Source organism: Dermacentor silvarum, chromosome 4, assembly GCF_013339745.2.
Source record: "Dermacentor silvarum isolate Dsil-2018 chromosome 4, BIME_Dsil_1.4, whole genome shotgun sequence".
NCBI classification, from domain to species: domain Eukaryota; kingdom Metazoa; phylum Arthropoda; class Arachnida; order Ixodida; family Ixodidae; genus Dermacentor; species Dermacentor silvarum.
The window spans coordinates 4,572,206-4,598,061 of record NC_051157.2 but is presented as its reverse complement, the minus strand read 5'-3'; the positions used below and the strand labels follow the sequence as shown (position 1 = coordinate 4,598,061).

At 47.4% G+C, this 25,856-nt stretch overlaps 1 protein-coding gene across 1 annotated transcript in view; it reads right to left on the bottom strand.

The window, feature by feature from the left end:
• Positions 1-4,410: 4,410 nt before the first annotated feature.
• The window catches only part of LOC119449348 (proton channel OtopLc), a 177,815-nt gene continuing 156,369 nt past the window's right edge, over positions 4,411-25,856 (bottom strand). Inside the window, exons 5-8 of the mRNA XM_037712513.2 lie at positions 17,870-18,161; positions 15,849-16,015; positions 9,100-9,253; positions 4,411-5,723 (exon numbers count right to left, since the gene is read on the bottom strand). Coding sequence (XP_037568441.1) covers positions 4,816-5,723; positions 9,100-9,253; positions 15,849-16,015; positions 17,870-18,161 — 1,521 coding nt within the window. The 3' untranslated portion in view covers positions 4,411-4,815. The remainder of the gene's footprint in view (positions 5,724-9,099; positions 9,254-15,848; positions 16,016-17,869; positions 18,162-25,856) is intronic.

Sequence of the window (25,856 nt, the reverse complement as noted above, 5' to 3'; positions counted from 1 at the left end):
TCCGGCTCGCTCGGCTACCGCGCGGGCTCGATCGCTTCGTGCGCGCTCAGTGTATGGGGCGAGCCAGTCGTACTTTCTCAACACCAATTTTCGCAGGGACTGACACTTTTGGGATACTCTTTTTTTGCAAAAACAATAGCTGACCGGAATAACCTAACTGAAGCATTTTCCCAGCGCCCATGACCTGTATAGTCATCATCATCATCATTAGCCTATATTTATGTCCACTGCAGGAGAAAGGCCTCTCCCTGCGATCTCCAGTTACCATTGTCTTGTGCTAGCTGATTACAACTTGCGCCTGCGAATTTCCTAAATTCATCACTCCACCTAATTTTCTGCCGTCCTCGACTGCGCTTCCCTTCCCTTGGTATCCATTCTGTAACCCTAATGGTCCACCGGTTATCCATCCTACGCAATACATGGCCTGCCCAGCTCCACTTCTTCCGCTTAATGTCAACTAGAATATTGGCTATCTCTGTTTGTTCTCTGATCCACACCACTCTCTTCCTGTCTCATAACGTTAGGCCTAACATTTTCGGTCCATCGCTCTTTTTACGGTCCTTAACTTGTTCTGCAGCTTCTTTGTTAACCTCCAAGTTTCTGCCCCATAAGTTAGCACCGGTAGAATGCAATGATTTGTATACTTTAATTTTCAACGGCAGTGGTAATCTCCCAGCCAGGATTTGGTAATGCCTGCCGTATGCACTCCAGCGCAATTTTATTATTCTATAAATTTCTTTCTCATGATGAGGGTCCCCTGTGAGTAATTGACCTAGATAAACGTACTCCTTTACATACTCTAGAGGCTGACTGGCGATCCTGACTTCTTGTTCCCTTGCCAGGCTATTGAACATTATATTTGTCTTCTGCATATTCGTCTTCAACCCGATTCTTACACTTTCTCGGTTAAGGTCCTCAATCATTTGTTGTAATTCATCCTCATAGTTGCTCAATAGGACAATGTCACCTGCAAACCGAAGGTTGCTGATATATTCGCCGTTTATCCTGACTGCTTAGCCTTCTCAGTCTAAGAGCTTGAATACTTCTTCTAAGCAAGCAGTGAATAGCATTGGAGAGATTGTGTCTCCTTGCCTGACCCCTTTCTTGATAGGTAACTTTCTACTTTTCTTGTGGAGAACCGAGGTTGCTGTGCAATCTTGCAGATATTTGCCAATATATTCACGTATGCATCCTGTACTCCTTGGTTGCGTAATGCCTGTATGACTGCTGATATCTCTATTGAATCAAAGGCTTTTTCATAATCTATGAAAGCCATATAGAGAGGCTGGTTGTACTCCGCAGATTTCTCCATTACCTGATTTATGACATGTATATGATCCATCGTAGAATATCCCTTCCTGAAGCCAGCCTGTTCTCTGGTTGGCTGAAGTCAAGTGTTGCCCTGATTCTATTGGAAATTATCTTGGTGAACATTTTATACAATACTGAAAGCAAGCTAATGGGTCTACAATTCTTCAATTCTTTAACGTCTCCCTTCTTATGGATTAGTATAATGCTGGCGTTCTTCCAGCTTTCTGGTACACTTGAAATTGTGAGGCATTGTGCATAAAGGGCCTCAAACTTTTCAAAGATGATATCTCCCCCATCCTTGATTAAATCAACTGTTATTCCATCTTCTCCAGCAGCTTCTGCTGCTGGTCATGTCTTTCAAGGCGCTTCTAACTTCATCGCTACTTATAGAAGGGCCCTCTGTATCCTGTTCATTACTACTTGGAATGAATATAGCTTGGCTGCTCTGGGTACTGTACAGCTCGATCAGTATAGAATTCTTCCGATGCTTTTACTGTGTCATCGAAATTGTTGATGATATTACTCAGCTTATCTTTCAGTGCATAGATTTTGCCTTGTCCTATGCCTAGTTTTCTTCTCACTGATTTAATGCTGCGTCCATATTTTACGGCTTCCTCAATCTTTCCCACGTTATAATTTCGAATATCCCTTACTTTCTTCTTGTTGATCAGTTTCAACAGTTCAGCGAATTCTATCTGATCTCTCGAGTTTGACACTTTCATGTTTTGTCGTTTCTTCATTAGGTCCTTTGTTACTTGGCATAGCTTACCTACTGGATGCCTTAGTGCCTTACCTCCCCCTTCAATTGCTGCTTCTGAGATCAACCTAGTTATGGTTTCATTCATTGCCTCTATGTTGTCTTTATCTTCAGCATCACTTTCTGTCGTGCTGAACCAGTTAGACGACCAGCCTTTATTGGAAGAAAGAATTCTGCAACTGGTTGCCTTGGTACCTCAGCTCGCTCTTCAATTGCTGCTTCCGCAGCGCGCGCATGCGCAAACGACGAAATGCCATTCAGACGAGGCGCGCAATAATAAAACAACGCGATGCCCAGCCTCCACCAGTCTGGTGGCGCAATCTAGTTAAAGTGCCTGGAAACGTCACAGGCCTGCGCGGCCAGGCATCATCGGGCTCAACAGACTGCTGTGCCGAGAGCATTACAAGCCGCAGGTCGCCGTCGACACAGGGCTGGCAGTTAAGATCGTTCTCGTCAAACCAAGGCGAAGAGACTTTGTCACGAAGACCCTGGTGTGCGTGGTGCCAAAATTGGAGCTACTCTTGAGCCACTTCACCAGCTTACGCTGTGACTGTGCTGCGTGTGCCGCGCAGGCCTGTTTGTGAGGTTTCTATGATATATTAAGATGGTTAATGCTTTTAATGTTTGACGGATGTTCATTCATCGTTTAAAGAAAGTTTGTAAATAAATTTTTAATTCAATATTGGTGTCCAAAAGTCGACAGGATGTTGGTATGAAGTAGTTAGGAAAGTTTAAAAACGGTTTGAAAACGTTCAATAGACCATTGGTAGATACTAGTAATATTTGTCTCAAAATTTCATTCAAAGTTACTAGAAATGTTTGTAAGGGAGCATAGGGAACGAGAGCGAACAAACGGAAACATTGCAGAAAGCGCCTGGACGCAGCCCGAACTGTAGCAGACGACACGCGCGAATCCTTGCCATGATGCAATGCGAGCGGCGATCGCGGCGCCCCTCTTGCTCATTCTCGGGGCTAATAGTACTTCTTAGGGGACGATAAATCGCGTGTAGGGGCCGGGAACAGATAAGTTGGGATTGGTGGCACCTTCATGCGGCAGCGCCGCGAATGTAATGGCAGGTGACGACTGGTCAGGGCGAAGCCGTCAGCTACGTTGGCCGATTGGGTTCTGTCGCGTCTTTTGCCTTGCGCTACTCAAACGTGCCATGAAACAAAGTCCTAACAAACATGCTGCGTTTATTGGCGCAGTTGGTGCATTTTCATTGTGAAATCATGCTTCGACTCATTTTACGCGTGACGAAATATACATAGCAGCACTGTGGCTGCCGAGTTGCACTGAGTGGCACATTTTCGCTTTACAATCGATCGCATAAAGATTGTCCGAAAGACGATCAGCCGACTGGTTTTATTGGCGTCCAACAAGACCAGGCTAGGTGGTGTTCCATGTTACTGTCAATTACAGCGGAACAAGGACCGGAAAGACCAGAACAAGCGCTGTTCCTGTCCTTGTCCCGGTGTGCACTATAATTCACTGAAACATTATTGGAGTCGTCTGCATGAAATCCCATCACACTGCAACGATTCGCAGTCGTCATTCGCGTTGGCGTCATTCGCGACCTAAAATGGCAAAGTGTCTACCAGCCAAATAGCCTAGTCGGTGATCGTCAGCGTCTTGTCGGTATCGATGACGTGCTGGTGGTGCAATACGCCTTACGCAATGACATAGCTTGATGAACTGGAGCTGACTCTGAACTCGTGCTTCCGCAGCTGTCGCTGCTATTGTCGCGTCAAGCACCTTGGTAAGGGGAGGATGCCTTGCCGCCGTCGCTGCCACCATTCCCCGCACATTGGACCGTGGATAAGATTCCCTCTTGCTGATTCAATCCGAGGTGTCGCAACCTTCGCTCGCTTCAACATCAACACTGCGACAGAATTTCGCTGCCACCATTGCTCGCCCACACAGGCTGAACCAAATGCAACTGTAAGGGGAGAATGTCTAGCGTTAGGGCACCATGACTTCACTTCTACTGCTCCTTAACTTTTCCCGATGAGTCGCAAAGCCTTCAAAACCACGACAGGCTGAAGGGGGCGCTAGAACAACGTTGCTGAGCCGGTTCCAAAGTTTCACCCGAAAGCTCCACCAACAGGCACCTCTTGGTCTGCAATAAGAACGGTCCTTCTCAAAAAGGCTTGAGAATATTGTTCCAAAGTGCGTTGAACCTGAATTCGAAATTTACTGTTAGCAATACCGCTCTATTCAACTCGAAATTGGTAATCCGGTCAAGTCATAGCATCAACACTATACCATGTCTCTTCTTGCAATCTACTCTAAAGATACATCTTTAATTAGTCAAAAGTAAGCGATATAACTTGCAAACAAAATATTGTTCTTTCGAATAATATTTGTCTTTATTGCACCAAATGCCACAACACAAAGAGTCATCAGTTCTTCTTCATTCGCTGTTTTGCAGCACAATGAGCAATGTAATGACTTGTTACTTCTTTGGAAGCTTGACGAGGTGTTAATACATTAAAGAAGATAGGCAGGTCGAAGAGCCAAAAGTGTATCGCACTGCAAGTCCTGAAGAATTTGTTCTCAACAATGGTAAATGGGTAGTGCTGAAACGTTAGGTGGAATACGGTACATTTGAAACTGCTTAGGCATTCGTCAGGATCTTGTAGATGTGATCAAATGACCCGTGCAGTCTTCACCCTGGCTTCACTCAGGACCGCTGCATACAGACCTCGGCCACACAGAGCATGGCGAGCGCCATAGTCGCGGGCTGTTCTCACTCGCCTTTGTGGTAAGCCGCCTGCCAAATGTCCGCGAGGCAAACGGCCGAATGAAACCTATAGAACAGCATCAGTGGGATTGTAGCGTGCCCGATAAAGGACCAGAGGTCCCCGTAGACTACCTTGGCAGCAATCAGGTCGTCGATGTGCTTTTGCTGCACCGTGAAAACAACCCATTGCGTGACATTCAGAATGAGCAGGAAGGTGATGATCTCCCGACCCGGTTTGCGGTAGCGCAGCACGTGCGAGTTGCTGCACCTTCGGAGCCCGTCGACAAGCACCGGTGTCTGGATGATGATTTGCACGAGCGCGACCACCCGAAGCACAATTCGGAAGGTGTCCGATAAATGAAGTTCTGCCATTATACACAAGATGGCGTGAATGAAGAAGAAAGGAAGCGGAATAAAAAGCAAGAAGTTGTCCAGGAATGTCACAGGATGCGCATTCTGGTCCAACTGAATCACTTTGAAGTAGGCCACGATGCTCGCCAGCAGTCCCAACGCAGTGAGGATGCCTTCCTGGCAGTTGTATATGGTTCCGCCAACTACCTTGAAGTTTTCTCCCTGGAGCACCACGAAGAAGATGATGACGGTGATAATGGACGTTAGGAGGACGAGAATGCCGGAGAAGAGGCCCTTGTTGGCCGCATGGCAGTCTGCGCTTATGACCACGTTGCTCTCGTAAGTTATCTCGTGGTTGCCCTCCGGCCCGTCGATCTTCTGCTCCAGGTGGTGTGACTTGGAGTGCAGGTGGACGTTGCCTATGTTCTGCCACACGATGAACCACACTCCGGCCAATATGATGCTGAACTCGATGGTGCATGGGTACAGGTAGGCCGCCGAGCTGAACGTTGGGCTGTAAGGTCCCTTGCAACTGCCGGTCGGGGTTTGGTGTGGCTGAGAGGCTGCATGAAGAACATTGGACAAGCTGCGATTAGGTACCTCTCGACAAAACGAATTTGCGATAAATGGTGCAATCGGTAGACTTGGCACGTGTATGGCAGTGCTTGTACCAATCTTCTAGCATGTGCAAAGAAATGGCGCGGCATCAGGGTTCACTGTTTGGGCACTCGTGTGTCTCATGGTCGCGCCGTTGGAAACTGCTGGCTATACTGCTCGGCAGGGTCATTCGTAGTACTTCGCGCACTGGTATATTGGCGTTCAGACCACTCAAATGCGGTTCATAATTGCACATGACATGTATTTATGCCTTAAGAATAAATTGCATTCATTCTCTTCTTTATTTTATTTTTTTAATGCCGCTTGGTGATCTTTTTTGGTCTCAGGCCGGGTTCGAGCCGGGTTCGAGCCGGGTTCGAGCCGGGTTCGGGCCGGGCTCGGGCCTAAGGTAAAGTGGTGGCGGGCCGGGCCGGGCTAGTAACGTAGATTATTTCCGGGCCGGGCCCAGGTCTCGCCATGAAACTTTTGGTCGGGCTCGGGCGGGCAGCCCAACGTAAAAACGGGCCCGGGCTGAAAACATCGGCCCGTGCAGTGTCTAGGTGCGCCGAGGGCCGATAGCTTAGTTCGCGTTGAAGCGAGAGGCTGCTGCCACTCTTCCTCACGCCAGCGTTTTGACAGCGAGTGTCCGCGCTCATCGACTCACATGTGTTTATGTTTGCCTGTGCGAGCTTGACACCACGCTTGTTAATTTAGTTAGTAAGCGAATGTTTACGAGTTTATACAGCCTATAGAACTATTATATTTACTTCGTATAGCTTTTTGTATTGTATTGTATTTGCTATCGCAATCAATGCTTCGCCTTTCGTGCGACACTGCGACCTTTTTTACATGACTATTAGTAATCTTTCGTTGAAAAGTCATACTAATTGTCCCTTATAGTTAGCTTCATTGTTTTCACAAGTGAGTACAAGCGTGGTGCCTAATCATACCGAAATAAATAGTCCTGCTGCGAATCTATGCGTCTACGTTTAGCTGTTCGATATTCGATTGGACATCGGTAGTTATTAATAATATTCGATTAGTATAAAAACTGATATTTGCCCACCTCTAAGTTTTAGTGATTGCTCAATTATTGTCATGTTCAGTAATTGGTAATTTCGAAAGAAGTATTTGTAACTGCAATTGGTTACTTCTTTTCCGTAACGTGTACAAGTCTAGTGTATAAAGTCGAGTAAATTCAGAGAAATAAATGAACAGAATAAAATATGAACAAGATAATCCGTAAATAATACGGCCCAAAGATTTGCTTTAGGCGTGGCTCAGGCATACAAACTCTGAAATGCCCATTCCCATTATTCTCCATCGGAAGCTCATTATAGCATGCACTGACATTGTCTTAGCATCCTGTTTGCCCAATATATCATCTCGAACAGGACACCCAAAGATCGACACAACGCATATCAAATAGGCCTGACTAAGGTGCTTCCGTGGAAACCACTAGATTTGGCTCGCTCAGAGGAAGTGCTTTGGCAGAGGCAGGCAAGCTGCCACGCCGCAGAAGTAGCTCGTTCGACGTTTGCATTTGCTTGAAGCACACAACAACAAAAAAAAAAAAAAAAAAAAAAAAAAAAAGGCCAGTTCCACGCTTGTGATGAAACAGCGGAGCTCTGCAAGCCTGGGTGTATAGCGTAGTGTGTATCGCCTTCGGACCGTGAGTACCCGGGTTCAAATCCCGCCTCGTCAAGAAAGTTTATATTGTTTCCTTTTTCTCTGCCTCCCTCCTTCATTATCGTTCTTTCTTTCTGTCTCTCTCGCTCTCATTTTCTCTTTCTCGAGCCTATAGCAAGTTGTGTTGCAATCGTCGGTACAACGCAACCATATGGTTTTCATAAATACATGTTCTACAAGCGTGGGTGTATGGCGCAGTGGTTATGACGCTCGTTGGATCGTGGGCCCCCGTGCTCGAATCCCGCCTCGCCAAGAAAGTTCATTTTGTTTTATTTATCTCGGTCTCTCTTTCTTTCTCTCTCTCTGCACCTCCTATCCTCCGATCAACGCTCTGCTCGGTTCAACCTCGGCATTAAACAGCTCCGCTGTTAAAAAGAAGTTACACAAGAACTTATAAAAATAATAAAACATCATCTTGCTACATAAAGTTCCTGTTTACTTGTTCGAAAGTCGGGTGCGATTTTGAACGATTGGTAACAGTATCTTCGGTCGTATAATGTTGCCTGTTGGTTCCATTTACCTTGTAATACTCTTGCGTGCGCCTAGAATTATCCATAGATTATGAAGACAGCGCAGATGATTAAGATAGTTAATCATCGGTTTGCGTTCGCCCGTCCCATTTCTCATTTTGTGTGTACGTGGATGACAGCCGGGCGAGAGCTTCTTGGTTACTATACTGCAGGAAAGTATTAAGCATCTCTTTCATTCACGAATTGTGCCCCGTCTGCGATGCTGTTTGCAGCAATGTGTTTGCAAGTGTAAACCCAAAAGTGGCAATGCAAGAGGCCTAAATATATCTTTAGAAGCAGTGCTTCTAAGCTGAACCAAAATAACATGTAACCTGGAAGTAGCTTATGAAATTTGTTTCTGCAATACTACAAAAAGCAAAGGTCCTATCGTCGAAAACGATTAGCAATGTCGCACAGGCAGGGCACTTCTTGCGTGCTGCACATAGGTCACACACGTTTTCTCCCTCAAGCCGTCAGTTGCCACAGTGCCAAGGAAAAACATGTTATTAAATCACAGCGCTATAAAAATAATACTGAAGAATGCTGAATTTTTGCTTTGCTCACTTGCCTTACAACACCAATTGAACACTGTTCAATGTTATTGAACACTGTTCAATGAACACTGTACAACGCTATTTACCACACGCTAGAGCACTGCACGGGCCGATTTTTGCGGACAGGGCCCGGCCCGGCCCCGTTTTACATTGGGCGGCCCGCCCGAGCCCGATCAAAACTTTTATGGCGAGACCCGGGCCCGGCCCGGGCCCGGAAATAATCTACGTTATCCGCCCGGCCCGGCCCGCCACCCCTTTACCTTAAGCCCGAGCCCGGCCCGAGCCCGGCTCGAAACCGGCCCGAACCCGGCCCGGGACCGAAAAATCCATGTTTTTCAGAGTTTATAAGCCCGAGAATAACTCGCAGAAAGCCCGAGCCCGGCCCGGGCCCGCGTCAAAAAGCACACGCCGTGCCCGAGCCCGGCCCGAGCCCGTGAAAAAACTGTTCTACCCGGCACCGCCCGGCCCACGGGCCGGGCCGGGCCCGGGCTTTCGGGTAAGCCCGAGCCCGTGCAGTGCTCTACCACACGCCCCTTTCTAATATTCTTAACACCTTCGCAGTGTGGCCCCATAGATGAATGACATTGTACCGTTTGATACGTTGCCGTGGTGGTCGTCGCTGTGATGGTGAGCGTGGCTGCTCATTGCGTCGTCAACGATAGTGCTGAACCATGCGTGGAGCGATGTCGCTATTAGGTGCATCACGCCAAATCTTGCCACTTCCTTAAATCTGTTGATTACAATCTACAGAGGAAAAAAAAGAAAGCCTTGATTGTAGACAACTCACAGCGGCATCTTAAACATCTGAGCGACAATAAGACTTGCATGGTGTCGATATACCGGGTGTTTCAGCGCACACTTTCAAAACTTTTTAAAGGTTGCCTGTGACAGATAGCACAGTTATAGTTCATGAGCTGGTCTACTCGAAGAGGCGGACATTACTTGTGCAATCAATTGAGGTGCATAATCGACTAATTAACAAATATTTACTAATTAAGTTTTTAACTAATTACCTAACGACCCATTATGAAAATTAAAATAGCCATAGAGTTCGCAAGGCGGATCTACAAGGAACGAATTCTCAGTAAGGCACCAGTTTCGAATCAATAATTCCCGAACTTTGCGGAGAAATGCATTGGCGTTTCAGTTACTTTCTTAACAAAACGTGGTGTTATTCATTGAAGCACAAATGTAACTGGAACGGCAATGCATTTCTCCGCAAAGTTTGGGAATTAATGTCTCGAAACTGGTGTCATCCAGAGAATTCGTTCCAAGTGGATCCGCCTAGCACGGCTAGAAATTGTAAATTTCATTATGGGTCATACGGTAATTAGATAAAAACTTAATTATAGTGACATTTTGTTAATTAGTCGATTGTGCATTTTAATTTTTGTTGCAAGTAAGGTCGGCCTCCTCGAGTAGACCAGCTCATGAACTAGAATCCAGCTGCGACAGGCCACCTTTAAAAATATTTGAGTGTTTGCTGAAATACCCGGCGTAGTGAAGAAGGACATGATCATCATCGGCATGAGACATGTCTGTGCCGTTCTTCTGTGTGCTCGTATGAGCGTCCCGACCACTTTCCGGCCTGCTCATCCGGCTGTCCCATGGGACCAGTGGTCTTCGAGACGTACATGGTAGCCTGCGGAGCTTCCGAGATTCCGGCCGACTGCCACAAAGCAATTCTATTCACCTGTCTCAGCATGGAGCGAATTTTCTGTACACTGTAGCCAACGCTCCTGCAGTCCGGCGCTGCCACCGTCGCTACTGTCACTGCTCGTTTCGCCTCTTTCGTGACTGACAAGCAACGTGTAGGACACTGAAACTTCCATGTTGTCCGGCCATTACATGGGTTTCGTCAACGTCATTGTGGCACGTCAGCGGTTCAGCCACTGTGCTCAACATGCAGGTTAGACGGTGGAAGAATACTCATCTGCATTACAAACTCTTATTGGTGACCGCAGTTCTTCTTTCTGGGATTTTACGTGCCAAAACCAGGTCTGATTATGAGGCACGCCGCAGTTCTGAAGGCCTTACTGACGAAATAATTGTGACCAGCTGGCCTCTAAAACCGCATATCATTTACGTCAACAACCACTTTTTGAAGCCTTTTCAATGACTCACGAGCTTTCAGTATCGTAAACCAGTACGAGCAAGCCACGAGTCAAGCTAAATAAATTTGCCAGGATTCCTCAGTTCATCACATTAAAAAAGGACAAAGCTTTCCCTGATCGTCAGAATCTACAGATGCGCGTGTACGTGGTGACAAGTGCGAAACGTGTGAACGTAAAATACAAGATGCCATGAAACTTTGAGCATGCTACCGTTGCGGATCGACTGATCATCTTGCGAGCAGCTCTGCGTGCAAGGCGCATAACCGCATATGTCGTCGCTGAGGCAAGACTGGGTACTTGTATTTTATGTGCAAGTCATCTGCAAATAGCGGTAAAGTTTGACTGGCTGAGGACAACGACGACTTTAGTTCTGCAGAGTAGCGGAAAGACAATTTGTCTTGTCAAGGGACGTAAGAACAGCACATACGCACCCGTCTTTGTGAAAGGCCAGGCGTTCCTTCTTGATACGGGATAACCTGCTACTATCGTGGAGGAAGAACTCTCTCGTCATTTCTTCGTGAGAACTTGCCCTCTGAAGTCAGCCTCGGTGTTGCTCTACAACTATTCCTAGTCCTAAATAACAGCTAAGGATGCTTCGTCACGTCAGCTACGTTCTAAGAATGATTTGCTTGCATTCTTCTTTATGTTGTGTCGGAAAGCACCACTGTGCTTGGCCTAGATGCCATTGCGGCACTACATATAAAGATTGACGGTACTGCGCTTCAGTGTTTCGCGCAGACACACAGAGCACCTCTGCTGCCACCTGAGCTACGTTCCGCGTACAAACATCTGCTCACCAAGAAACTTGGGCTTGCCAAAGCATTCATACATAAAGTTAAAGTTTGCGAGTGCGTTTGCCTGTTGCCAGCAAGCTCTGACGTTTGCCGTATACTTTTCGAGAGCAAGTGTCAGCTGAATTGAAGAAACTTGAAGCATGGGATATTATTGAGCGTGTTGACGCCTCTGAGTGGGTTTCTCTAATACTTGTGGTCCGGAAGAACGATGAGTTGCCACGAATGGGAGTTTATCTGAGAGAACCCAACAAAGCTATCATGTTCCACAGATTTCAACTTTCACAGAGAGAGGAACTGCTGCATTATTTAACTGGTGCTCAGCGATTTTCGAGCTGGCTTTAGCATCGGCTTACCGCCAACTAGAACTCAGCCCTGAGAGTCGGGATTTGACTACTTTCATCACACATGACGGGCTCTTCCGTTTCAAGAGAGTTTGTTTCGGCTTGGCTTCAGCTGCATCAGCCTTTCAGATGATGATGCAACTGATACTCTTCTACGTTGACGGCGTTATTGCCCACGGCCGTTCCGGAGATAGCCAGGTCGCGTACCTCCGCGCTGTTTTGCAACGAATTTCGAAGGCAGGTCTCAAACTCAACCAGAAGTGTTTCTTTGACGTTACACAACTCACGTTTCTAGGACATGCTGAGAACGGCGAAAGACTTTCCACTAGCTTCATCTTTCGAAGCGATGAAGCAAGCGCCTGTGCTTTCAAACATAAACAAACTTCATTCCCTACTTGCACTTACGGGATTTATTCCAAGTTCATTCCACATTCTTCGCATGTTGTGGAGCCTTTACACACATGGCTTCAAGACAACGAGCCATTCGCTTGGGCATCAGCTGCTGAAGAGAGCTTCGCCTGTCTAAAATCACTTTTGACAACTTGCAACGTGCTAAATTACTTTGACTCGAACCTCCTTGCCATTGTCAGGGCTGATGCCTCTGTGAATTGAGTTGCCGCTGTACTGCAACAAGACAACGAGAGATCCTTACGATGGTTGCCTTTTGCCTTCCACACCTTGAGCCCCTGAGAAAGTAAATACCCTGCAGGCGAGCGCGAAGTCTTAGCGTGTTTGGGCTTGCGAGCATTGGAACGTGTACCTTTGGCGTCGTTCCTTTGTCTTGCGAACTGACCACAGTGCTCTGGTCACCTTGTTGTCAACAAAAGGAATCGGACATCGGCCTTTACACATCTGACGTTGGTCACACCACCTACTGTGTTACAACTACACCACCCAGTACCAAAAGGGAACCGATAACGTCGTGGCCGATGCACTCTCTCGAGTGCCTTTGCAGAAAGCGCACAACAATGCTGCGCTTGAAGTTGAGTTCGTTTGCCGTCTTCCTCCTACAGTAACGATTCAAGAACTACAAGCAGCCAGTGCCAATGACAGTAGTATTACACAAGTCATAGCGTTTACTTCGTCATCTTGACCTAAGCAATACCCAGAAGAGAAGTTTATGCCATATTTTCATTCACGTACTGACCTCTCCCTTTGTGCACGACTCATTTATCGCAGTGATAGAATAATGGTCCTGGGTAGCGTTACTCATTGTTCGATGGACGTCGCTGATGAATCCCACCCGGGAATCAGTCCAAGAAAAATGGCTGCGGCTTAGTTCGGCTAGGCCCGGTCATGCAAGCGAAAGCTAGTCTCGGACACCCTCGTAGCCGAAGCACAGTTTGCCTACCGAACGATATATCTAGTCGAACACTCCGTACTGCGAGCACTCACTACCGTCATTTCGTCAGTTTCCGAAGCCGTCGTTGGAGTGAAAGGCGAGGCGTCCATTGCCGCCTCTAAAGCTCGTCGCTGTCGTCTTTCTGCATCCTTCTCCCGACGCTTATCTCACCGAAGTTCGCGTTGTTCCCTCGTTTCAGCCTGCCGTATTTCGCGCTCGTACTCATGCTTCCGCTTTAACTCATTACCAAGCAGAGCGACATCTGCAGGATGGTCTGACGCAGCTTGCCGCTTTCGCCACTGGGACCGCGCAGACAACTTCGACACAGATGGACCAGCGTCCTCGCTCCCTCCTTCCATCGCACGACGGCTGAACTGAGGCACTGGCCCGTATATAGCGAAAAACTGCGAGGCGGCAGAGCGAGCGGCGCCGTCTCCCTTTCAAACCATCGGTGAGTCAAGTGGTTAGTCACGTGGACACAGCTGGCGAGGCGGCGGTCGGTGCAGCGGCGGCGGCGACCGGCTGCAGCTGCGGCTAGCCACGTGGTATCACTTCTTCACTTCAAGGTCAAACTGTCACGCACGGCGAAACTCGCTCGACTAGGCCAGTAAAGCTTTCGCTTTAAAAAGGCGACTGCGACAGTGTACTGGGGGCTATGGATGGACGAACATGTTGAACAACTTGCGATAGGATAGGATAGGAATGAACTTTATTTGTCCAACGGTTATTGCTGTTGGTGCCCGGGACTTGCGAGAACCTGTATTGCTTGCCAGTCCTATGAAAAGTCCACGCGGCTAGTTGCAGCGCCTCTGCAGCCCCTGGCTTTTCCTGACACACTCTGGGAGAAAATTGCTTTCGAAAATTAGTGAATTGGACCTTTTGAGCTAGCTTCCATTGACTGTCGTTATGCGGTGACGCTTACTGATTATCATAGCAAGTGGCTAGAGGTCACTTTTACGAGATAATATTCTACTACAATGTTAAATGTTACTGCATGGTTAAATGTTACTACATGGCACAACTGTTTTCTTGTGAGGGCTACCACAGTGAGATAGTTTCCGACCAAGGACCACGGATTTCCTCAGAGGAATCGGAAGGTTTTCCCTCAGAAACATGGTGCACGCCATGGTTTCTCTTCTGTTTACCACCCACAGGCAAACGGACTCGTGTAACCGTACAACAGAGTCCTGAAGTCTTACGTGCAGATGGCAGTATATGAGTAATGTGACATTCGTACCGCCGTCACAGACTACCTGGGCGTCTACCGCTGACCTCCTCGCGCCACGACGGGAGCTGCCCCCGCTGTCTTGCTGCACGGATGGCTGCCATGTTCGCGACAAAACATCATCAGCCTACCGGATTCGTCGCCTTGTGCGGAAGCCCCGCACAAGGCGACGAAACTCCTGCGCCTTGGTGTAAAGCAGAAACAAGCTTCTTCGAAGCGGTACACGGACCAATGCCGTAGAGTCCGAGAAAGACAAGAGAAAGAACAAATTGTAACTTGAAAATATATGTTAGGCAGCTTTGTTTTCTTTTACAGTGAAGCTGTTAAGGGCTCAGTCTTCGATGGTCGCGTCCAGATGTAGAAAAAAAAAAAACTCTCATCGGGCGTATGCTGGATGTGCGAGTGAAAGCACGCGAGGGACCCGCGCTTTCACGGGGAGCGAACGCACAGCGGAGAGCAAACGCCACTTCTTCCGTCGCGCGAAAGGCCGTGGGGCCCCCCGGGGGGGGGAGGGAGGGAGGGGAGGCGACGTTTAGCTGCGGCATCAAATGCGCATCTTGCGGCCTGACGCAAGGGCAACTGGCGACTCAATCTCCCACGCGAAAGGAGGACAGCGGGAAGGCAGCGCGGGAGGAAGGGGTTGCGGCTTCTGCTCTGCGAGCAACTAGTACTTTGCGCGGCGCCGGGCTGTCGCGCGAACCGTATCTTTAAAGCGATCTCCAACACGGCTCCTACCTTTGTATGCGCTGTGCTTCCGCCGCTTAGTTTCCGTTGAAGCAATAGACAGCATGAACCTTCGCTCGCTACTGCTCGCGCTTGCTCACGCCAGCGTTATGACAGTGGTTGCGTGCGGTCACACAAACAACGCGCAGAACTGTTGTCGACGGCGGCGGCGTTTTGCCCGCGTTTGCACCGAACGCGCGTGGTGTTGGTGACGCGTTTATGAAGAATCTGTCAACCTTTGCCGTACACCCTATGGCGGTGTACCGTAGCGACCATAAGGCTATGGTCCCTGTGGTCACTAAATAAATGATAACCACTAAATCATATATATTTCTAATTCTTTAATAGTTCAAATGACCGATTACACCATCACATCATACTAGTCATAATTGGAAATACATAATTCCCACCATAGTACAGCTTCGCTGGTCTTCCATCTCCACCCCAGTGGAAGGGCTGACAGGTTTTTTTTGTTTCCTCTCATGTATATGACCCATGAGAGACTGGGACGCGGTGTACACAACTCTTCGTTAATAAAGAAAGAAGGTAACTTCGTTTCGTGTCCCATTTCCCGATGATGCAATTCCAGTCAGTGCTTGTATCTTGCAGCAACCACGGTTAACTGCGGTGCTTATGCCGCAGCCATCACACCAACTAAGGTTAGATATGCCGAAAACAGTACTGCGTTACAAAGCATCTACTTTCGTTTATCAAACACGCAAGCTTCGGTAAACAAGTTTACAGCACTATGTTGAAAAAAAAATGCAGTTGACGTTGAACATTACAGAATGTGTACTTACGTTCGAATACTTGAATATGATGAACAGCTGGTAAAAAGAATACACGGGCCTCAGCGAGTGGAGAAGGATGCTCATGATATCCCGGCAGTTCTCAGGGTCTCGATTCCAGTCGATTACATGTTTTGAAAGCATTAAGCCTTCGTGGATTATGTGCCCGGAACAAAACACTGCATCGAAACAAGGTGTGTATATATTAAGTGAAGAAGGGGTTCGATTTTTGTTAATCATGACCATACAAAGCCAACAGACAATGAAGCCACGGAAAGCATCGGGGAAATTAGCTGAAATTGAAATGTAGAAAATACTGAAGAAGAGGGAAGTGAAAGGGGACGAAACCATAGCTTTCCGCAGGTGGGAGGCGAACCCACAGCCTCCGCATGACGTGTACGCATTTCTGACTTGGCCGCGAAGGTAGAAAGAGATATTAACTAGGAAAACAAGGCTGGCTTTCTAAGTTTTTATGTGATAATACATGACCGGCGTATCCTTTGAGGAACCCCAAGTTGGTGAACAAGCTGCTTAGTTGTTCTTGTTAGGGTGGCTATTATGGTTACCGGTGGTAACTGCCGCAGTAATTTTCGGTATACGACGTGCATGCGCAAAGGTCCTAACATGTCATGTCCCATCATGTAGCGAGCTAAAATAAAACTATCTAGGGTAGCCAATAATCAGCCAGTTACGCCCGGAACTATATACCACTGCGCGAGGATATTGCCTGCGTACGCCTCGTGCCTTCATCAGCGCTGCAACTAGCTTGTGATACTGAGTATAGTAGGCAGGTTAGGAAGGTCTTCTTTATTAAACGAATTACGCTCTTCAATGTGTTTGTTGGTTCAAATGAGGACATTGAGCGATCATTTTGTTTATTACTCAGTAATCTTGTTAACAATATGCAGCCTGGACACCTAGAAAGGTATAAAAGATAGTAGGGCCTAAAAGTGTGTCCGCGGTCATAGTTTACTGCGTTGTGCATACGTATAGGCATAGAAATGTAGGCATAGAAATGTTAGGAAAGCTGGAATTATTAAAGGAATTGTGCTGTGACGTTTATTTGTTGCATTGAAGATATTTAGGTATCATTCATTGTATTGCTGAGTAATTTCGCGTACAATATGCCCGGCACCTAGAAGGGTAGTAAAGATGGCCACACTTGCAAGTTTGTTGCCGTCAAACTCAGTCGAGGTCTAACGGTGGCAGCGTTTCCGGTAGGTGACAGCCGTCATATCCAAGTGCTTAAGTGCAGTGCCTTCGTGTGAGACATAGTGATATAGTCGTTTCTAATTTTCGTTACATAGTATGTTCGTGCTGTACCGTTTCTCCTTGTTTGTGCTCTTCCCTTTGACTCCTTATGCCATAGTGTCGAAATAAATTATCTTAGCAGGTGAAAACTGTCACCGCCTAGTGGCGCCGCGAAGCTCAACTTTGAACATGCGCGCTTAGCCGCTGGAGCTCTGACGACACGCTCTCGCCACATAGGGATATGGCTCCGGGGTTCTGTTTACGCTGGGCAGCACCACAGGGATCGCTTCCTTGCTACCGATGTCATTGCTTCAGCCTTCGAGCGAAACTTCAATTAATAAAATACTGAACATTTATGGACTTGAATTAGTGAATGTGCATCGAAGCTGTCACGGGTTCTTAGAATACACGTTTGCCTTTCATGTTGTGACCAATTCCTTTGAAAAAGGGATGAGCCAATTTCTGAGCTTTATCCTTGCTACCCACACGTAAGACGTACTCATATTTCGGTACTAGTGACCAGAGAATATATTGAATCGATCTCGTGCGAGGTGATTGCACTGCCATACGTGCCTGTCGGATTGTGTGCCTTTGAATGTAACCGATTTCAGTGCGATTTACACAAACGGCGGCAAGTTGTTGGAGTCACAGAATGCGCACCGACAGTGGCAGGTCCCGGAAGGGAATAAGGTGTTCAGATATAATGCAGCGAAGTGCAGCTTGGGAGAGTTCCTGAGCTGGGCTATAGACACGCCAACGGTCATCATGGGAGAGGCACTCACCGGCCATGCCCGTCTTGAGGAAGAAGCTCCCCGAGTGGCGTCCCTTGAGGAAGCGGTAGTGGGGCAGCACGTGGTGCTCCTCTTCGTCCGGCTCGTCCTTGCTCGTCTCGGCCCATGGGTATTGCTCGTTGATCACACACTCGGTAGTAAACGAGAAACGGTCGGCCAGGTCCTCATACTCCTTCAGTTTTTTCTTGATACGCGCTAGGATGTGGAGCTTGTAGCGCGTCAGGTCCACGTGCAGCACAACCAGCCACGCGATGCCCACAAGGCACATCACGATTCCGTACACCTAAGCGGACAGTGGAGAGAGAGAAGTGGCTTTATTTGCATCCGTTATATAGATGACGGGGCTTCAGCCTAAACCCGTGCACGCTCATCCTCCCTAACCGTTGGCCGGGATCCCTTGGGACGCGGCGGCGTTCAGGGCCAGACCGATGACCTGTCGTTGAGCATTTTCTTCTTCGTTGAGTAGCAAGGACTCTCAGGATTCTCTACATCTATCTGGCTCATCAAAGCTAGGACAGGTCCAAACCATGTGGACTAAGTCCGCTATACTATCACAATGCCTACACCGACGGCTATAAACCGAGGGATGCCATTTGCTCAACAGTTGTGGGTTCAGAAATACCCCCGTTTGTTCGGGGGAAGACCGAGCGCCGTCTTGATACCCTTTCTAATAATTATCTCGACCTTGTCTTTCTCAGCTTTGGTGAATTTAAGGTAAGGGGCTACATACACGACCCTGCTAATTAGGAAATATTGCAGTAACCTTAGGAGGTTCGCCTCCTTCATACCCGCGTGTTTGTTCCCTATTCGCTTGAGTAATCGGCAAGTCTGCTTCGTACTCGCTTCCAGTCGCTGGATCGTCTCGGCGTTTTTCCCTTTTGCTTGAATCCGCAAACACTGATACTATCGACAGTGCGAATAATAAGTTACCGTTTACTCGCAGCTCAATGCCGTGCCCCGGGTCCTTCCCCCGTCACCGCGCCTGCGATGTTAGGAAAAGGTTTTCTCCGCCGAGCACCTGAGGTCAATCGGCTCCAGATATTTCTCGATAGCTTTGATTGCCCTTTGCAGCGCCTCCTCGATCTGCCCGTCACTGCTTCTGCTCATCCATAGCATGAGATCGTCCGCGTAGAGCGTGTGGTTCAGTCCTTTTATGCCTGCCAGCTTCCCGGGGAGACCCATCATCGCGACGTTAAACAAGGTGGGCGACAAAACTGATCCCTGCGGCGTACCCTTGCTTCCCAGTTTAATACCTTCCAATGACTGCCCTCTCAAGCTGATCGTTGCCGCTCTATACGTGAGAAAATCCTTTACATAACTGTAAGTCTTGGTGCCCACATTAAGAGCTCTGAGACTCTCCAATATGGCCGAATGCTTCACATTATCGAATGCTTTAGAAATGTCTGATCCCACGACTACCCTAGTGTCTACCGTTTCGGACGGTGGAAAATGGGGCCGTCAACAAACAGGCCGATTCTCGAGCTTTGCTTTCATTGATTTTTATTAACTTGATTTTATATATAGGGGACAGCAATATAGGAGATGATTGCGCTTTAATGACCTGATGGCCCCTTGCAAGAAAGAGTCCCCACGCAGTAGCAGAAAAGGCAGAAAGCAACTAAAAAAACGTATTATATGTCGTACAAAAGACATGTCAATAAATGTAAACACACAAAAGAGAGCATGTATCAAAGCGCCATGACACAAAAGCTTAAGAAACGTGGTAATCACAAATAAGCTTTGCAGCGAAGAGTTGGTGTAACTGAAACCAGGTGGCGTCTATGGGTGGCCTTGTGTGAGGCTTTTCTAGTTCACTATATGTCAAGCCAAAATACGTAGCGAGTGGCAGCCGTGCAAAATGTTTATACACTGCTTGCTCGGTGCAGTGCACTTGTATGCCGAGTTCCATCCCGAGTTGTAAAAATAGCTGTCAGATAAGCTACATGTGGAGCAAGCCGTGAGACCAGACTAGTTGAAAATATATAATGCTTGATTCTGCACACTCACCGCAGGCACTAACAGGGTGTGAACTGAGATGGATCGAATACAGCCTCCACTTTTGTCGAGCTACGTATATTTTTGGTTGAAGCGATGGAATATGCAATTACTAAAGCATGATAATTCTTGAAGCTGTGTCAGTGTTCTTTTCTGTTGACAGGTAGCGTAAAGGACGAGGAGGTTCTGGCTGCTGTTGGCAATGTATCGGACACGACGGGTGAGGCCATCGCCTATCATTTGAGCTTGCCGCCTATTCATTCCTTCGGTTTGCGTGCAGCGTCGATCCTTTGTTTGTGGAGCGCTTGCGGGCATTTATGCCGCTGCGCGCCAACACGTAGTCATGTGGTAGTTTTTTTAAATGCGAAGCATTTCTTGCCGGCGACTCTGTCCATACCTCCCGCGTCCCACACCCCCACAGCGCATGCGCGTCCCCTCCCCCTCTCTCCTCTCCTACGCTCTCCCCTTTCTCTCCTCTAGGAATCCTCTACGGAGTGGCGCCCACGTGCCACACCCCCACAGCGCATGCGCGGCCCCTACCCCTCTCTCTGCTCTCCTACGCCCCCCCCCTTTCTCTCCTCTAGGAATCCGGAGCGGTGCGCCGACATGTGGTGCGACAGCTGCATACTCCGCTGGGGGCGCCACGGTAGTTCTGCGGTATGAAAATGACGGAAATACGTCAGCTTACAATGTACACGAACATAATACAAAGAAAGAAACCAGAAGAAAAAGTTCCACAAACATGCAAAATTTGGAAATCGAACCCACGACCTCTCGGTCCGCGACGATAGATCGCCGAGCGTTTAACCCATTGCGCCACAAACGCATTTGCAGAGAGCTACACAGACGCGCCTTATATATCTAACACTCCTCCGTGTACCCGCGCTCTTGCTCGGGGCGGTGCCGCCGCCTACGAGCAGAAAAGAGAAGTACTGCATTATGACACTAACGCGCACCGACAGTGAACGCTTCGGTGGCTCAGCACTACGACGCCTCGATGCCAGCATTCGAAGGGACGCTGGCATCAAGAAGCACTACCAACGCCACCTAGGTGGCGTTCACCGTACTCAGCACAGCGGAGCGTGGCCTCCGCAATTAGCTCTGAAAATGTTTCTGAAGTTGATCGCGGAGGCTGCAATTACGACGCGCTGTACGCGCTGATTTGACTCGGTGACGATTCAGTTACGTGCTTTGTCTTGCGCGTTGTATTAGTGTGTCAGTTACGTGCTTCGTCTTTCGCGTTGTGCTAGCGTGTGCAGCGTAGTGCAGCTTCCATATGCACGACGGTTGCTCATGGTCATCGACGTTGGTAGTCGTGATGGAGGAGACGTGCCACCAGGCGTCAGCGTGGGTGCATCAACGCCTAAGGGCGCTTTAGCCACAAAACACCAATAGACATTATATATAAATGTGCAATAAACATTACACTACTTCTGTGAAGACACGTTTCACTTTCGTGTTCTATACCGATTCCTATATAAGAGGGATCAACCAAATTTTTTAATATATCGCGCAGTTTCTTTGCAACCCTGAAAAATTAGACCGACAGCAGAATTACCATGAAAATAAATTGTTGGGATATTTCTTAATAGCTTCTACATCGAAGATGTTGTTTCAATTATAGCTTTAATAGTTGTTTAATTATTTATGGGTAAATAATAAGGAAGTTAATTAATTACCAAAACTCATAGCAAAAATACTTTGCGTTGCTCAAGAGGACAGCGAGCAATACTAAGTTGATTGTATTCCCGTAACTCACACGTGGATTTTTAAGGCGCTAGCACCTAGCGACATTGTTTTTCAAGGAGTACACCGGAAGTCGGCCTCAGGCAACCGGAGGTTGAGGTGTCGCCAAAATCGTGAGAATAATCTAAAAGACCATCTAAAAGGGGGTAATGGTTCAAGTTAAGAGTTGTATAGGATATATATGATATATGAACATAAATTTAGTTAAGGAACGGGCCAATTAACCGTGAGGTTTTTCCCATCATTATGATGATTAACTATCGTCATCAGCATTGGCTCGAGCATCGTTGTCTTCTTCCACAGCTGGCTCATTGGCGCACATCGGCGCCAACCAAGGAGGTTAAACCTCCTTGGCGCAAACGCGCCCTATAACCGCGCGAGCGCGCTCGTGCCACTGCTCCCGCGTGCGTCGTCGTCGTCGTCTTCTTCCACATCTGGCTGCGTTGCCGCTCATCATTCCAGCGTAGAATTTCACTTCTCATCTGTCGTCGTAATGGGTAGTCCGCGTTTACGGGGGTATGAACCATTGCTTAAGGGGGTATGAGCCATTGATTGTCTTACGTGACGGACTGATTTTATTTCGAAGCATTTAATTTCGAAGAATTGCAAGCGGAAATGGCGGGCGAGTGCTGCTAATCACGCCGCCTAGCAAACTCGAAACATGAAAGGCAAGCGACAACGGCCGACTGCGGGCATACCGTCAGTGAAGTCGTTCTCTCCGTCGCAGCCGAACGTGTGTGTAACCTCATTAAGAAACACAAAGACGTAACCGATAATTGAGAAAAACTTTAATGAACCGTCGGGATTGGCCCAGTGATAAACACTGGGGCAGCACGTTTCAGCTTCGCTGGTTAGCTATTGGTACGGAGTGCTTGGGCGGTGATTTTTTTTTTTTTTTAATGTTTGGTCAGACTTAGCGGAAACACCCTGTATATGAACCGCGGCCCGTCGTATTAGGCTATAGCTATGACACTGCAAAAAGAAATGATTCGTGTGAGAACAGCTTTAGTGCAGCTTTTCTCAAGTTTCGAATGCTTGGCCGGTATAACGTGAAACTATTCTAATCTGTTTTTATTCCGTATCGGCCATTAGTCCTCCGTGATCGGGCAAATCGGCCCCAGCTCTGCCCATATGGGCGGCCGCCACGCCCATGGTGCCTCTGGGGTCGGCTCGTGGGCTTTCGACGAGATCAGAACGGCACACTTGTAGAGCAGTGTCGGAAGTCTTTATCACCTTCTCGCCTCGCAACGTTCTCATATAAATACGCATTTGGCGGCGCAGCTAAACGTCGCCTCCCCTCCCTCCCGTCCCCCCACGGCCTTTCACGGCTCTCCGCCGTGTGTTCGCTCCCCATGAAAGCGTGCGTCCCTCGCGCGCTTTCACTCGCACATACGGCGCGCGGCGACGAGTTCATCGCCGTTGGACTCTATACAGAACCTCATGGCGACAGCGACGCCGACGGCAGAAATCCGCTTGGAGTGTCCATATAATTGCTATCGCAATAAAAAAAGACGAAAGCTTGCACTAGGCCGTGCAAAGCTCAAGCCACAGCGAAGTTGGCCGATTGATTGCGTCTTGATGGCTTACATATTGATGGCTTATGTACCATGTTGGCGCATGCGCAACACCACCGTCATGAGATCTTTCCTGGCCTCGCAAGACGGACTCACGGCAAGTTCTCCACAGTCGTACTTCGTCAAGCTCTGTAGAATCCGCGCACCGGCATCCTTTTCATGCATGCAGTAGGCTCACTGCGCGTTACATAGCGCAGCTTTCAACACCAACACCGCGTTGCAATGCCGACCCCACGTTATACCCCGTTGCAATGCCGACAACGCGTTCCAGCATACCCGCTCCGTGAATGCGTCTCTCTCTCTCGCTCTCATTTTATTTATCTCTCTCTCGAGCATAGCGCGCAAAAACCTCTTCTTCACCTCGCAGAGCATTGGCACGAGCGTGTGCGAACGCACCAGCTGTGGACGAAGACGACGACGCTCGAACGCAATCATATGGTTCGCATAAATGCATGCTTTGGAAGCGTGGCTGAATTGCCTAGTGCACCTTTCGGGTCGTATTTTACAAAAACATTTCTCCCTCGAATACTTCTGTGACGTGTCTCGGAAAACCTGTAAAAGGACTTATGTGATGTATTTCTTCCCACTCCCTTGTATAGAACCCAATACAATGATGGTCCAGGTCAAGACATCTTAAAAAGGGTAAAAAACATGCCTGTTAAGGGAGGTGTCAAAAGCTTCTTCTTCAAACTGCGTACTAATACGCTAGAAGTAAAGACATATATGGAAGAAAAAGGAATGTTCGTACCTTGGGGCACTCACTGTTTTATTTGTAGGAAACCTGAGACAATTAAACACGTTTTTCTGATTGTTGCGGAGGTTACTTCTTTTGAGACATCCTTCAAAGAACTTTAAAAAAAAGACTTACCAATAGATAGCTACGGCATTAGATTTTCACCGGTCAATAACGACGAAGCCATTTGACATGATAATGCACCTGGGCCTACATAGTATTTGGTTGTCAAGAATGGCCGATCGTCTTGCAGATCTTGACACGATGCCAATAAGGAGTTACTTTCGCGAATCTGTAAGCAGAATGGTTCAAGTGTATATACTTCAAGAACCCAAACCAGACTGGCTTCCTAGGTTAGAAGGGCTGATGTACATGCCCGAGTTTTGAGTGTTTCCCTTTTCAGCCCTTGATGGGCTGGTATGATTGTACAGCATATTTCTGTGTGAATTGAATAAAGGCAATAAAAAAAGAAAAAAGGCTGAATAGCGTAGTGGTTACGGCGCTCGCCTTGGGGCCATGGGTACGCGGGTTCGAATCCCGCCTCGGCGTGAAAGTTTATTTTCGTTTCTTTGTTCGTTGCTGATCATGATAGTTTCTTGATACGAACCACATATTACGGCTGGCTTAAACAGCTTCGCTGTTAAAAGATTGGAATAGTTTCACATTATCTACATTGCTGTGCACAGAACAGATTTCCAATACAGAGCAAAGAAAGAGCAGATGCATATTACACCTGCTTGAGGCGTAGTGGAGACACGTTTCCGCAAAACTTTGTCATAGTTCAGGAAGTATCGCTCGCTTACAATAAAATTTATTCTTTTAAAACTGAATAATCTGCCAACAAACTGTAGCATAAAATGCCCTATTTGCGCAATTTTTATTTCGGCCACTACACTGCGTCAGCGATGCCACAACATGAGTGAAGACGATATTTCGCCCAACTTCGTCACAGTCACGACAGAGAGTTTTATTTTTTGTCAAAGTAGTTTCACTTATACGCACCTACAAAGTCCACAGTAGACTTCCTAGTGAAAGAAAATCTTCTACAAAAAGTATGATTTGCTGCATTTTGTAAATTTTTATACTGACTAGAAACAATATAAATTGAAATAAGAACTAATCACCTATAATATTCCCAAAAGAGTAGCGTTATCATATTATGAACATAAGTTTAGCACTACCGGGTGAAAACAATATTTATGCATAAGTTTTTAAGGCAACGCCTTACATGTCTCATGGGGAGGCCTCAGTTTCAAGGCCGTTTCAAAACGGCGTTGTCGACACGAAATGGCCCTCTTAGCATAAGAGGCGATAATGCGCACAAAACCGCGATTAAAGGTGGTAGAATGATTAACCAAGTGAACTGAAGTGATAATGGGTATACATAGAGGTGAATTACGAGTGAATTGATGGTGAATAAAGGGGTTTTATATGAGTGGTAGGAGTCAAGCGAAATATAATTGATGAGATAGAGTGAGCTAAGATAATGAAAAGTAAATGAGAGTGAATAAAAGTGAATCAAGTGGTGATAGGGTGAATCAAGAGTGAATCAAGTGTGAATGAAAAGTGAATCAAGTGACTTGCAAGAAAATATGTGAGATTTGAGGGTAGTGAAGAGCGACTCAGCAAAAGAAATTGCTGAGTCACAGTTCGAGTTTACTGAATCACAGGAAGGGTGACTTGCACAAACCCATGATGACTTGCACAAATGACTGTAAATTGTGGTTTCGCAGTGATGATGACTCAGCAAAAAAAGTGCTGAGTCACGGTCAGAGTTTGGTGAAATAAGGATGACTTGCAAAATGACTTTGTAAAATGTGTAAGAAAATGTGAATGAAGAAAATAAAGAAAATGCCAAAAGAAATTTCACAATGCGTAAAAAGTGGTCGCCGTGTCATTGAGCTATCGGCGCTCGAGCTTTTGCCTTCAA